Source organism: Berghia stephanieae, chromosome 7 (genome assembly GCF_034508935.2).
Source record: "Berghia stephanieae isolate SIO BIC M18660-M18661 chromosome 7, UCSD_Bste_1.3, whole genome shotgun sequence".
NCBI lineage: Eukaryota > Metazoa > Mollusca > Gastropoda > Nudibranchia > Aeolidiidae > Berghia > Berghia stephanieae.
Window position 1 is genome coordinate 37,208,342 of NC_088366.1, and position 13,157 is coordinate 37,221,498.

Genomic DNA, 13,157 nt, shown 5'->3' on the forward strand with positions numbered 1-13,157 from the left:
CAGTGGCTTGAAAGAATTTCCATTACAACGATGAGCTTATAACAATTTGGGTTATCAGATATGTTAACCACACGTCAGTACCACAATAGTTAAGGAGGGGGGTGGGGGGCACTTAACATGGAAGCCATGTCAGTAGTATTTCACGGAGGTACTTTAGTGGATGCGTCGTGCGGACCATCAACTTTAATTGTCTTCTTTCATGGGTTTCATTTAATCAACCCATTACGGATGTGGCCTAACTCGAATTCATTTCTTAGCCCTTCCCCCCATGGTTGCATTAATTGCTTGAAAATCTGTCTCACTTGATTTGCCCATCAATTGTGCTTTAAATTGTGTTTTGAAAAGAACCTGACAACCATATAGATCGCTATTAGAGGTTTAAAAACTATGACTACGTCCTGGCCAATGAACTTTAAAAAGATTGTTTTATTGGCAGAGGCGAGTTAACCTGTGGAAGATGCCATAAGGAAGTGCTTGGAATGAAGAGGGTTGTTAGTTACGTTTGAATTAATATTTCTGGTCAAACCACTAAACAGTTATGATGTAAATAAAATATCAAAAACTTAGCAATAATTTGTTTTATGAAAACTATGAAATGATGAGTGATAAATCACTATGCCTACATTCTTACATGGAAGTTACCATAAATACTAGGGTAACCAAAATTACAAAGTCATTTACAAGACAATCCGACAACTCTTACTTCGGAGAAAATTACAGACACGTTATAAACATGGTCTACAATCATGAATAGAGTTCAAAACTACTTTCCAGGGCTTGATCACTGATTGTAGATTCACGACTAGTCAAGATTTACTCCTTTACATGAATAATAAATTTAACTATCATTAACTCGTCAACGACGAGACTGGATTTCTTTCAAACCATTATTCATATCGTTATTTATCTGATAATAACTGGATTTTATCCAATGGTCACTGGCGGTGGTCTATTGAACGAAGTTGTTTTGTGCCGAAATTTAGCAGATACTGATTTTCGTCATAAATTTTAGCATATGCTGCTTTTCGTCAACACTCGTGCATCTCTAATGTCTTACTTGCCGTGATAGGTACCTACTGTACGAAGGTTGTGCGTCATCACAGACGGCTCTCTTTTTCTTGTTGTCCACTCCAGGCGAGACGATGTGCGACAATGAGGTGAGGATGGGGTATGGGGGCTACCAAGAGCTAAAAGTCAACAGGCCGCCTTAGTATTTTATATAAAATAATGTTGTCTTCTGTTTTAAAACTAGGGTTATCCGCCTCCTCCCCCTCCCTCACAAACAACTGATACTCTTTACTGATAAAATAATAATGTCAGGCCGGCAAATTTAGTTTTGCACATCTTGAGGCCTGACTTGGGAGAAATCAAAGCCATATCAGTTTTATCATTAGAAGAAAAGGTTGTTGTAATCAAAACATACATATGAAGAAAATTACAATAAATATAGATTTTATTGTTATTCGTTTTGCTTAAATGGATATTAATCATCAATAAGAACATTACACAAATCATTCACCGAGTAGAGCCCCATGATGCTATAAATAAGAATCCCGATCGTGTGCACAATTTCTTGAACTGCTTAATATTGTTGACTTTTTGTGTGGAATTGTTACGAATACAACATTGTGACGCTGCCTCAAACAATAGTGACAGCATAATAAAGTCATTTTCTTTCCTGTCCCCCAGAATGTAAAAGTATGATCCATTTCTCAAACTTTAAACGATGCTACTCATAATGTTATATCACGATTGTGAGCGTGAGTACTAAAGAGTATCTGCTGTCGAGCACAATGGATTACCTACCTGTAAGATTGAAAATAATAATAATTAAAGCTGCCATCACTTATGGACATAAGTACCAGAAGCCATCTTATACATTTATAACTAATTGTCCACGGTCTGCATAACATTGATTACGAACATATCTTTTTAAAAATTATTTTGTTGCGTTCACAAATATCTGACAGAACTTATTTATCCAACGTGCTGACAAGGTATAAAATGCTCTTGATTTCACTAAAATAAAACATTCTGAAACAATAAATGCTTTCAACAATGCTTTAATAATAATCTCCGTGTCTTGAAGTACATTTACAATGAATGAGAATTTTAATTTTCTTTATTTAAAAAAAAAAAATTATGATGTACAAGTCTACAATGAAAAGTTTCCAACTTGATATTTTATTTGCGTTTACGATATTCATTATGCAACAATTTAATCCTTTGATTGTACAAACTAGTATCTATTTACACCTGTATAGTGATAGAGTATTCAAAAGTCGTTCGACCTATGTAATCTGTAATGATTATGATAAGATGATACATAAATAAATAATTAAATGACATAAAAATGAAGTAGCCAAAACAAATTATTGAACTTACGCACAACTACTTTAAATTACGAAAGCAGACACTTGCTATAGATCGTAAGCTTTAAAAGTTGGAAACGCATGTTTACTTTCACAGTTGTGATTTGAGGCTAAATCTTTTTCCATGTATAGTATCATTTCTTTCGTTATTTCCTACATATAGTATCTATATTTTACTTTCAGTTTGGAGGTCTGGAATCAGCCTTGACGGGGCTCAAAGACGAATTACGTACCCTTTGTAAATACAAATATTTCCGTGAAGTTCTCACCCTCGTCATCATCGCATCTGCATTCATCTTTTCTCTCCCGTGTCTTACACAGGTAAGCCAGGATTAAATTATTAATGAAAACATAGAATAGTAATGACATGTGATAATACAACAAAATCATATATTATTGTATAAAACGCAATGCACTGGAATACATTAGTTTCTTTTCTTCTCTCTCTCTCTCTCTCTCTCTCTCTCTCTCTCTCTCTCTCTCTCTCTCTCTCTCTCTCTCTCTCTCTCTCTCTCTCTCTCTCTTATATTAATATCATTAAATTAAATATCTAATTATTACCTTGATGCTTTTATGTCAGCTTGTTTGCCTTTGTAACAATTTATTTAGTTTTAGGCTCAATGTATTTTGAAAAGCTTGAAATTCTGTAATTAAGTAAAGCCTTATTAGTTTTGATCTGTAAATCAATTGGTAATACATCCCAAGAGTACCCAGTATTTTCACATTATGGTCTTGCACGACACTTGGCTTCTAGCTCAACATTTACGAGTCCCAATGTAGACGGCCCGAAGTTGAGTCCTTGGAAATATCTCGTTTCTCACATGTTCACCATGCTTAAGTGTAAAAAGAGTATACACTCCAGCACGGTTTCCTCGAACACTGTTTTCTCGAACACACGGTTTCCTCGAACGATTTGAATGTCCCGAATTTTTTCCTTATTATTCTTTGTTATCATTCCATTCCGTCTCGAACTAATTTTTACATCGAGCATGGTTTCCTCGAACTAATTTCATCCACCTTGTAAAAAATATTAATTATAGTCTTTTTTGTTAATAATTCGATCAGTGATTTCGGCCACTGATGATTAACTGTGACATTGACAGTCACGTATGTGTGTTTCTATCTACATCGTAGGCGTGTGTATACAATATGATACACCCGCAGACACACACACACACACACACACACATCCACGCTCTATTGCTGTTTCGCATAACCGACACCTCTCTGCTTATTCTTATCAGTTTACCATTCGTTCCAATTTCGACGCCACGGGCCATGATTTGATAATGGTTGGCACGACAGTAAACGAATGATGTGATACAGCATCCCCCTCCCACACACAACTACATTTTGTAACATGAAATGTATATAAATGTAGGTATCTCCCTCAACATATCAATAAAGTTAATACATAATAAGGTTCTGTTTATTTATCCCTAAGCGGAGATTTGTTTTTGGGTCTATTCCAAGTAAAGGCTGGAATAACCCAGGTGTCAGCCGCAGCTCATCTCCGCAAATACAAATTGAAATAGCGTGTAAGAGACGTCTTGTCCAAAATGTCCAGTGCTGCTGTTAGCTTGGGACCCCTTGTAAAATGCTTTAAGCACATTAAGTTGATATTGCTCTAAATAAAAGATCACGTTGTTTTCAATCCACACAGGGAGGTATGTACGTTTTCACCATCTTGGACAGATTCGCCGCTGGGACCTCCATCGTCTTCATCGTCCTTTGTGAAGTCGTTGTGGCATCCTGGTTTTATGGTAAATGTGTGACCTACCGCCTCAAAACGGTATTATATAGGGGTGAATTATTAGCTGGAAACTAATTCCTAGCCAGATATATAAGTAGACTTTGGTTGGATTTCTTGTTTTATGGGAAGAAAAATATAGCTTGGTTTTTGTTTTTTACGGTACGCTGTCCCAGATTTGAGAGTTTTTGCCAAGATTCTTCTTCAGCCCTCAACCTACAGTGGGTATAGACCACCGATGAAACTTTTCCATCCTCTTCTGCCAGCGCATTCCAGACCTCTTCGGATCTACCAAAATGTCTCCTCCAGGTTGACCTTTTTTTTTCTCGGGTGGATTCCGTTGCAGGGCTGTCCTTTGGTTTCCTTTTTTTGTGTTCGATCCACCTCCATCTTTTTTTTTTTTTTTTGGTATAATGGCCTTCAATAGCTTCTTGTCCTGCTGATCTCCACACTTCTTCGTTTAGAATTTTTAAAATCCATTTTATCTTCTGGATTTTGCGACCACATCTATCGAAAATTTTTTGGAGGCGTTGAAGGGTGGATTTAGTTGTTTTCCAAGTTACGGAGCCATACAGGAGTACAGACAACATTTAGATTGAATATTTTCAATTTTGTTGTCATTCTACATTTTGTCAAGAGTATAGGGGTTTTATTTTCTGTATTGTTTCATGATTTTTTTTCAGTATGGATTTGGAGGACAATTTTCTTTGATTCGATGTTAGGTATAATTGTTTTATCTTGCATTTGGGTGGCATTATGTGATAATAATGCTTGATCATCAGCAAAGTCTAAATCATTTAGCTGATTCATGAGCCCCCGTTGTATGCCATTTCAAGTATTTTTCAGGCTTCTTTTCATAATAAAGTCGATGGCAAGAAGAAATATAAAAGGAAACAGCAAGCATCTTTGTCTGTGAGGCTGTTGTCATGAATTATTTTACAACGTGTGTCCTTAAGGCCTTGTAAATGCTTTGCATAAAGGTTAACCAGTTTCTGGGGTATCCCGTAATGTCGAGTGATTCCCAATAGTGACTGTCTGTTGAGACTATCAAAAGCTTTCTCGTAGTCAATGAAGTTTAGATAGAGAGGTGAGTTCCATTCATTGCTTTGCTATATGATTGTGATGAGGGAGCCGATTTGGTCCGTGCAGGATCTATTTAACCTGAATCCTGCTTATTTTTTTTTACTCAGATAAGATTCATTTCAATCGATACATATTTGAAGGGCGAGTTTTCTGGCTAAAATTTTAAATACGAGTTTTTTTCAGAGTACGACAATTAACTGGTTTAAGATTTTCTCCAAATATCAAGCTGACTGTCTCGTGTAGCTTTGTAGCAATATGACACTCGCCTTCAGATCAGACCGGTTGGAATCCTGCTGTGGACAGCTTTTTACTCACATTCTCTCATACGCTCAAAGATTGTGGTAACAGTGTCTCTCTATCGAAAACAAAATCTTGTTAATGCATATTACAGGTATCATATCTCGTCCTATATGTTCAATTTGCTGCTAGTCTGTAAAGCGCATTAAACACACTTAAAGTATATTGCACTTTTTTACACTTTCAACGCAACTACTGTTCATTTTAAATTCCAGACTTCTTCAATCTTGTCGAAGCTGACCACACCACTCAATGCAGTGTCATAGCTGGTGCAAATACTCTGTACCGAGAATTTTTGTAAAGGGAATTGGACAAAAATGAATATAACCATCTTTTTTTTTTAAATTAGATTTTAACACTAAATATGTTGGGTTCAAAATATTTCTTCAATCAACACCTTCTATGTCGTCCGTGAGTTTTATCATTATAATTATAAAATTGCGTTATATTTTTCTTAACCAAATCCGTATATTTAATTTCATTTCTAACCACAGGGGTTCCTCAGTTCTGTTCAGACGTGCAGAAAATGACGGGCCAGCAGCCAGGAGTGTTTTGGAGGATTTGCTGGAAGTGTATATGTCCATTCTTGTTGACGGTACGGTTTTTTATTTATTTATTTTTTTTTTTTGACAGTTTAATTTGACCGTTTCTTTTTATATCTAGGATATAAATATGTATGTAAAACCTACGCCATTCCGCCACGGCATCATTAGGTACCGTCGCCTGGGCATTCCATGAAGGAATATAGATAATCCATTTAACAAGATGTCTGGTGTCAACAAGAATCATTCATGTTGTTCAAAGTGAGGAAATTGGGGATTGATACCCCACTAAAAAAACAAAAAAAAACAAAACAACAACAAACAAAAAACGAAAGTGCCTGCCGTTTGTGCCATCAATGACTAAAATAATGAATCCTCCACTCTCCAGTGGTAATGTTCCATCATGTTACAAAAACAGTTCAACCTTTGCTTAAAATACCATCATGAGAGCAAAATGAATTTTTAAAAAGTATCCACCTGTTTCTAACATGTCCTTTCTCTCTAAATTGCTTGAAAAGTACGTCCTTCATCAGTTACTGAATCATCTTGATGTCACTGATCTTTTCAATCGGCTTGTAAAGCAGGTTTTAGCACATAAGCCGCATTCGTAAAAGGCAACAATGATTCGATCAAGAATGCTAACTTGTCATGAAATTTAAGTTGTATGCCTACTAGATTTGTTGAGCATTTGACACCATTGACCATGACATTTTGTTGGTCCGCCTTGACAAAAACTTTTGAAATCACTGGCCTAAAGTGATGTAAATCATACCTTGTTGGTTGGAGACAGTCTGTCGTGGTGGATTGTGTTAAGTCAGATAGCAAGATACCTACTTTTGGGGTAGCCCAGGGCTCGGTCCTGTTTGCAATGTACATGCAACCTCTTTCATCTGTTATAAGTGCATCCTATCATGTTTATGCAGATGATTCTCAAATTTATGATTCTCTTCATGCCAATGATTTAAGCAAATTGATAAATGGGATCTAATGTTGTTTTATTGAAATTAAGAAATTAATGTAGAATGATAATAAAACAGATTTTAATTAATACTAGGCCCAACATACTTACACAAATTAGTTCTCCAACGCTTAATTTCTGAACTACTGTTGTTGAATCTGCCACCAATTTCAAAAAAAATCTTGGCGCATGTACATTGAAATTAGAAGAATACGTTAAATTAGTCACGTGATTCCTCTGAACATAGCTGAACTTCTGATAAATGCCTTAGGTGTTATCCAAATTAGATTACAGCAACTCCCTTTTAATCAACATCTCCAAATAAAATAATAAGACCCTTCAAGTTGTACAAAACAGCGCTACTAGATTAGTCTTGAAAAAAGACCCCCCCCCCCCCCCCACCCCCCATATCACTGATTAGCTAAAATTCACGAAAACGTGACTTAAGTACTTTTAATACTTTTTAGTAGGCCTACTTTTCATTGATTTTCTTTTTTTTATCTATCTAAACTACTTTAGGGGTGAGATAATATAATAATTATCTCTCTTAGACCATACCACTGCACTGGCCAAATGTTTAAATATGTCCCTTTCACGAGTACGGCAGTTAATCTATATTCCGATTTACCTATTTGATAGCTCTTCCCATCTCTCTACTCAACCAGATCATTGTCCTATTCAGTATAATTCACGACGAACCCCTGACCTATACAACAAGCCGTGGGGTGTACACATATCCTTACTATGCTAACATCCTAGGATGGTGCATCGCTGCTTCGTCCATGATCATGGTACCGGGCTATGCTGTCTACGCTCTCATAGCAACACCTGGGACATTCAGAGAGGTAAGATCAGGAATCTTTTCAATGGCACCGCTCTACAACATCCCTCTTCTCGCTACCAAATCTATCTTTTCCTTCTCTTTCCCCCCCCCCCCCCCCCCACCTCCCTCCTACTCCTCCCTTTCCTCCTTCTTCTCCGCCTCTTCCACCCCCACTACGACATCACACAACCAGAGTCACCGCGATCACATCACAGCTTTCATGGCTTATCTGTTGTTTTTTTTTAAATTATAGATAGAGATAGGCTAGGGCGGTCGTTTGTTTTGACGTTAACAGAAAGTGACTATGGAACACAAGAAGTCGATGGAAAGGAAAACATGCCAACTCAAACTAAAAGGCTACAAAGAATAAGGACTATCACGTGATTAGACCGGTCTCATAACAAGAACGTGACAAGCTCTTCTGAAAAATAAAAGTCTGATACAAAAATGCTTTCTGCCAAACCACATCCTGCACTTGGTTATGGCCAAAAACATCATATATATAGGATACTGCATGCCAAACCATCAAAACATCATATTATTATAATCTCACTCAAAGGAAAACTATCAGAGCCAATGCACCTTGGCCCGTTTTCATGTACGAGGACTAGATTTATTCTAGTAAATGACTTTCTAATCTTAAGCCTAAGCGAAGCAAGTGACTAAAAAATCGGATTTCATGAACATTTTCTAGTCTTAGACTAGCTGGTCTCTTGCCTAGAAGTGAACGTTGTAAGGACGGTGACTAATTCGGCTATTTTGTGCGGGTAACATCACGCTCTCTAGTACACGATGGCAGGTATAATACCAGCCTTCATGCTTTCCAAAGAGGAATTAGGAACACATCCGGTATTGATAATATTTCGTTCATTTTCACATTTTACCTTTCCTTTGTCATGATCAATCAAAACCATGTGATATTGACTGTCGGCTGATCAGATTACAATGATGTCCATGGTTCTTTGACGCAAATCCTTCTATTTCTAGTCTCCCTTCACTCGCAACTCACGAGCCGATAAGATTCAGTCTTTTTATTGTTTTTTCTCACAAAAATGTGAACTTTCGAGGATCTGCACACTTATCTTACAGTTTTTAAAAGCCAGTGTCAATAGCGACAGGACACTTTTTGCCTCTGTCATTCGTAACCGGCAAATTTACCTTCCGAATCGAAGCTCTCTCATCTCAAAATAGCTGCTATATTGTTGACGCTATGACGTGTCCTGGTTACTAGTCTCAGTCTAAACTGATGCAGTCCTGCCTCAGTAAATGATTAAAACTTGCCCAAACTTAGTCTGAAGGTGTCGTGATTTTAGTCTGGGACTTGCTTAGTCAGCTCACATGAAATTCGATTTTTTCAAGTTAGAGATAGTCAGAGACCAAGCGCTAGTCCGCGTCCATGAAAGCGGCCCCAGTAATAACAAGCTTTCGAAACAAAACAAATGCAGGACTCAGACAGCATGCTCGCTAAACTGCATTGTGTGACAGAATATGTGATTTATTAAACTACAGTCACACGTGCAGACACACTTGTTATCTATCAAGCTACTATACAGACAAAAGCTAGAAACATATTTCCGTCTCACAAAATATGTACTCATTCATAATAATGTATAATCTTCACAAATCGTCGTCCAAAACACAAACAACACGCTACCACACTGAACGAACTTTTTTGGATACTCAAAGATAATTACATCTAGCACAGTATCAACTAGAAACCATCTCTAGAGCACAGCCGTATTCTTCATCTAACATATGTAAAATCTGATTGGGAGAAAAATATTAGGCCTACAACATAACCAAACACAGCACAGACACTTGACACGTTTTATGCAAGTACAAATCAATGTGATTGCCAAATTGAAGATACGAAAACAATCGAAAACAAAATTTTTATTCTAACTTCTAAATTCCGAAGATGGTAAGAAAACGTGAAACAGATTAGTAGAGATCAATGAAACATGTTTTAAAATTCTCATTCTTGTATTTCATGTTTTTTTTGTTTTTTTTAACACACACACACACACACACACATTATATATATATATATATATATATATATTTATATCACATTCAAACAAAGAACATATTATGCGCTCTTGTGCGCGCGCCGTAGCCTTTCGCCTGAATACACAAGTTTTTGACTTTTTCTACCAGCCTATCACCTCTCATGAAAGATAGAGAGATCACATTACATCACCTTGTCTGTCTTCAGCAGAGATGACAACTTCCCTCCACGTCCTGAAACAATCACCATGTATATTCATTCCAATGCTTACTACTACTATACATCCACTGGGTTTCCCATCTATTGTTTTTCATCGGATGTTCATGTGCAGTGTGAAGACTCATGGGAAGCTGTCCTTTTCATTTCCCTCAAATAGCAATTTGTCTAAGTTCTTTATTATTATTATTATTATTATTATTATTATTATTATTATTATTATTATTATTACTATTATTATTATTATTATTATTATTATTATTATTATTATTATTATTAATATTATTATTATTATTATCATCATCATCATTATGTTACTCTTACTCTTACAGAGGTTGGGTATTTGCATATCGCCTCACTGGGAGCACAAAGAAATCAAGGAGTCCAAATATATCAAAAGATTTCAAGTGAGTTTAATTTATCTAAATACATAATATAAAAGCCATTTTCATCATATCGGAATTGAATCAGATATAGATAAACGTCTAATTTACCATAAAAAAACCATGATTTCTCCAAATAAGAATAAAGAATGAAAGAATTCGAATATAATTTACTGACACTCCAGCACGGTTTCCTCGAACACGGATTCCTCGAACACACCGTTTACTCGAACTCATTGGAATGTCCCGAATTTTTTCCTTATTATTATTCTTTGTTATAATTTCATTCCTTCCTCGAACTAATTTTTGCCTCGGAATTAATTTCACCTAGCCAACTTTTTTTTTTAAGTAATCAATGAGGCGGGGTTTTTTTGTATGCGCAGGGTGATTTCGATCACTGATGATTTACTATGGCATTGACAGTTGCGTATGTGTTTATCGTGTGTATCTATCACTATCAGAACTGCATGTGTGTGTATACAATATGATACACACGCAGACACACACAGCCACTTACACACCCGATCGCATAACCGACACCTCTCTGCTTTTTCTTAGCACATCGCCACTCGTTATATTTTCAATGCCGCGCACATGACTGGCGACGATGTTAAATGAAACATAGCAACACCCCCCCCCCCCTCCTCCTCCTCCCACACACCAATGCACACAAACAATTTGTAGTATGTCATATATAAATGTATCTCCCTCAACGTGTCAATGAAATAGATAAATAAGACAGTTCCCTTTTTTCATCTTCAAGTGGAAACTTGACTTATGGTCTATTCCAAGGAAAGACTGGGAATCAGCCAGATGTCAGTCGCAGCGCAGCGCCGCAAATTGAGCTAAGGAGTAGGTACTCCAAACCAGCCACTATCGGGTAAAATTGTGATGAAAATCGGGAAAATTCATCACTTTCACACTGCTACTCTCAAATAATGTGTAAAATGTATGCATTACACTTGGTGTCATTGTAAAGATCATCCTTTTTTCTTTATGATAGGGAAAAAAGAAAATGGTTTTGTTCAATAAGTAATCTTAATAGATTTGAATAAAAATGTGTAGAAAACGGTTGGTCGGAATGCTCACGGTCAGTTTTTATGACCTCATCTTTTTCAACCGGATGTCTTGCGAGCGCCGTTTATGAGATCGGGAAATGAATGGTGTTATTTGAAGCAGAATTGAATTCTCTTTCGTTTGGTATATAATTTTATATTGTATAAAATCATTTTCCTCTCTAAAAATCGATTTTTTGAAGTTTTTGACGAAAAAAATGCCGAAATATGAGAACATTGAAACGAAACTTACATGAAATGAAAAAGTATTCAATTTTCTATTCATGGTAAAAATTCGAAACGATTTTATGGAACAGCGTCCGCAAGCTGGCTATTTAAAAAGAACGACCATGCCCGGCGAAGTCATTCAAACGAAGGAGCCGAGTTGACGTTAGTCGACTCGCGACTAGTTGTAAACAAGGTGTGATTGATTGATTGATTTCATTCAGGAATGGATTCAAAGCTCATTATAGGTAAGTTATATGTTTGAAATCTACTTTCTGATCATTGAAAATATTGCTTTTTTTATATTAGTTAGTTTTTTTTGGTCAAAATCGTAAACGCAGTGTCTTTTAAAATTCTTTCACTTGCGGTATTCCCTCGTATCCAGCAACTGGGAACTTTGTGGCACTTTGTATTTTTTTATGTTATATTTTCCCCTAAACAAATACCAGGAAGACTTTAATCAGTTATCTAATTTTATATGACACCAATCTAAATTTTATTTTAATGAATAATACAGCTGTATTTTGTCATCTTAATACACTAGACTTTTGTGGCGATGAAATCTTGATTTCAAAATGGCGGACACTCAATTCAGGTTTCGGACGAGTCCATTGCGGACAACTTATCGAGATTCACATTAGTTTTGTTTTAGTTCGAATGCGTTCTAAGGTTATTGGTCAAGACATTATCATTAATTATTATTATTATTATAGAGGCGTATGTGACTTTACAGCAATAGTAAGCTTTTTTTAAAAAAAAATTATGTTATGAAACTTTGCTTTGGATGGGCTCAGACCCCTGTCAATAATTTGGATGTGGACTGATCTGTTTATAAAGTTATATGACTATTGTGATCCTTCAATATAATTTCAGTAGATCAAATATTAATTGTGCGCTACCAGACTGCCTGGTACTTATTATTACTAGCTATTACCATGGCAAATGACTTTTTTTTTTCATATTCATGTTGTAATTATTGCCATTTCATCAGATTCAGATTATTGTTTGGTATTTTTTATTTATTGGGGATTATAATAACGTGTATCTATTTCAATGTTTGTGTAAGGAAGATTTTGATTTTAATGATAAAATTAGTAATTTTCATTTTTGATATATTTCCTCAGATGATGATGTTTACCAAGGGTTAAAAAATACCTTTTTGGTATCTGGGAGAGGTAGACGACCAGATTTGCCACCAATAAAAGTGAACCAGAAGTTACTTGTACAGCTTTATTTTTTGAAGCAGGAATCGGAGAACTGCTCATAAAAAAAATCTTGGAAGGAGGTGACTATATTTTTATTTCGTCATTTATATGTAATCACGTTTTTTTCAGAGAAGTTTCCCAAAGCTATCATGTGATCATCCATTGTCAAGAAGTGAGCAAAGTCAAGACAGTTGTTCTCTGACCGCTTTTTTTAAAATTTTTTTTTTGCTGGCTAAGATT

General features: G+C 36.0%; 1 protein-coding gene across 11 annotated transcripts in view; it reads left to right on the top strand.

Moving 5' to 3' along the window:
• LOC144977179 (sodium-dependent noradrenaline transporter-like) overlaps nucleotides 1–13,157 on the top strand; it is a 212,076-nt gene that overhangs the window by 176,466 nt on the left and 22,453 nt on the right. For 7 of the 11 annotated variants that reach the window (XM_078922090.1, XM_078922091.1, XM_078922096.1 and 4 more), the window contains 5 exons: nucleotides 2,556–2,693; nucleotides 4,036–4,135; nucleotides 5,997–6,097; nucleotides 7,668–7,847; nucleotides 10,382–12,997. In XM_078922090.1, coding sequence (XP_078778216.1) covers nucleotides 2,556–2,693; nucleotides 4,036–4,135; nucleotides 5,997–6,097; nucleotides 7,668–7,847; nucleotides 10,382–10,483 — 621 coding nt within the window. In that variant the 3' untranslated portion in view covers nucleotides 10,484–12,997. Of the gene's footprint in view, nucleotides 1–2,555; nucleotides 2,694–4,035; nucleotides 4,136–5,996; nucleotides 6,098–7,667; nucleotides 7,848–10,381; nucleotides 12,998–13,157 lie in introns of those variants that run through there. The other 4 variants (XM_078922092.1, XM_078922098.1, XM_078922088.1 and 1 more) reach the window with 3 other exon arrangements.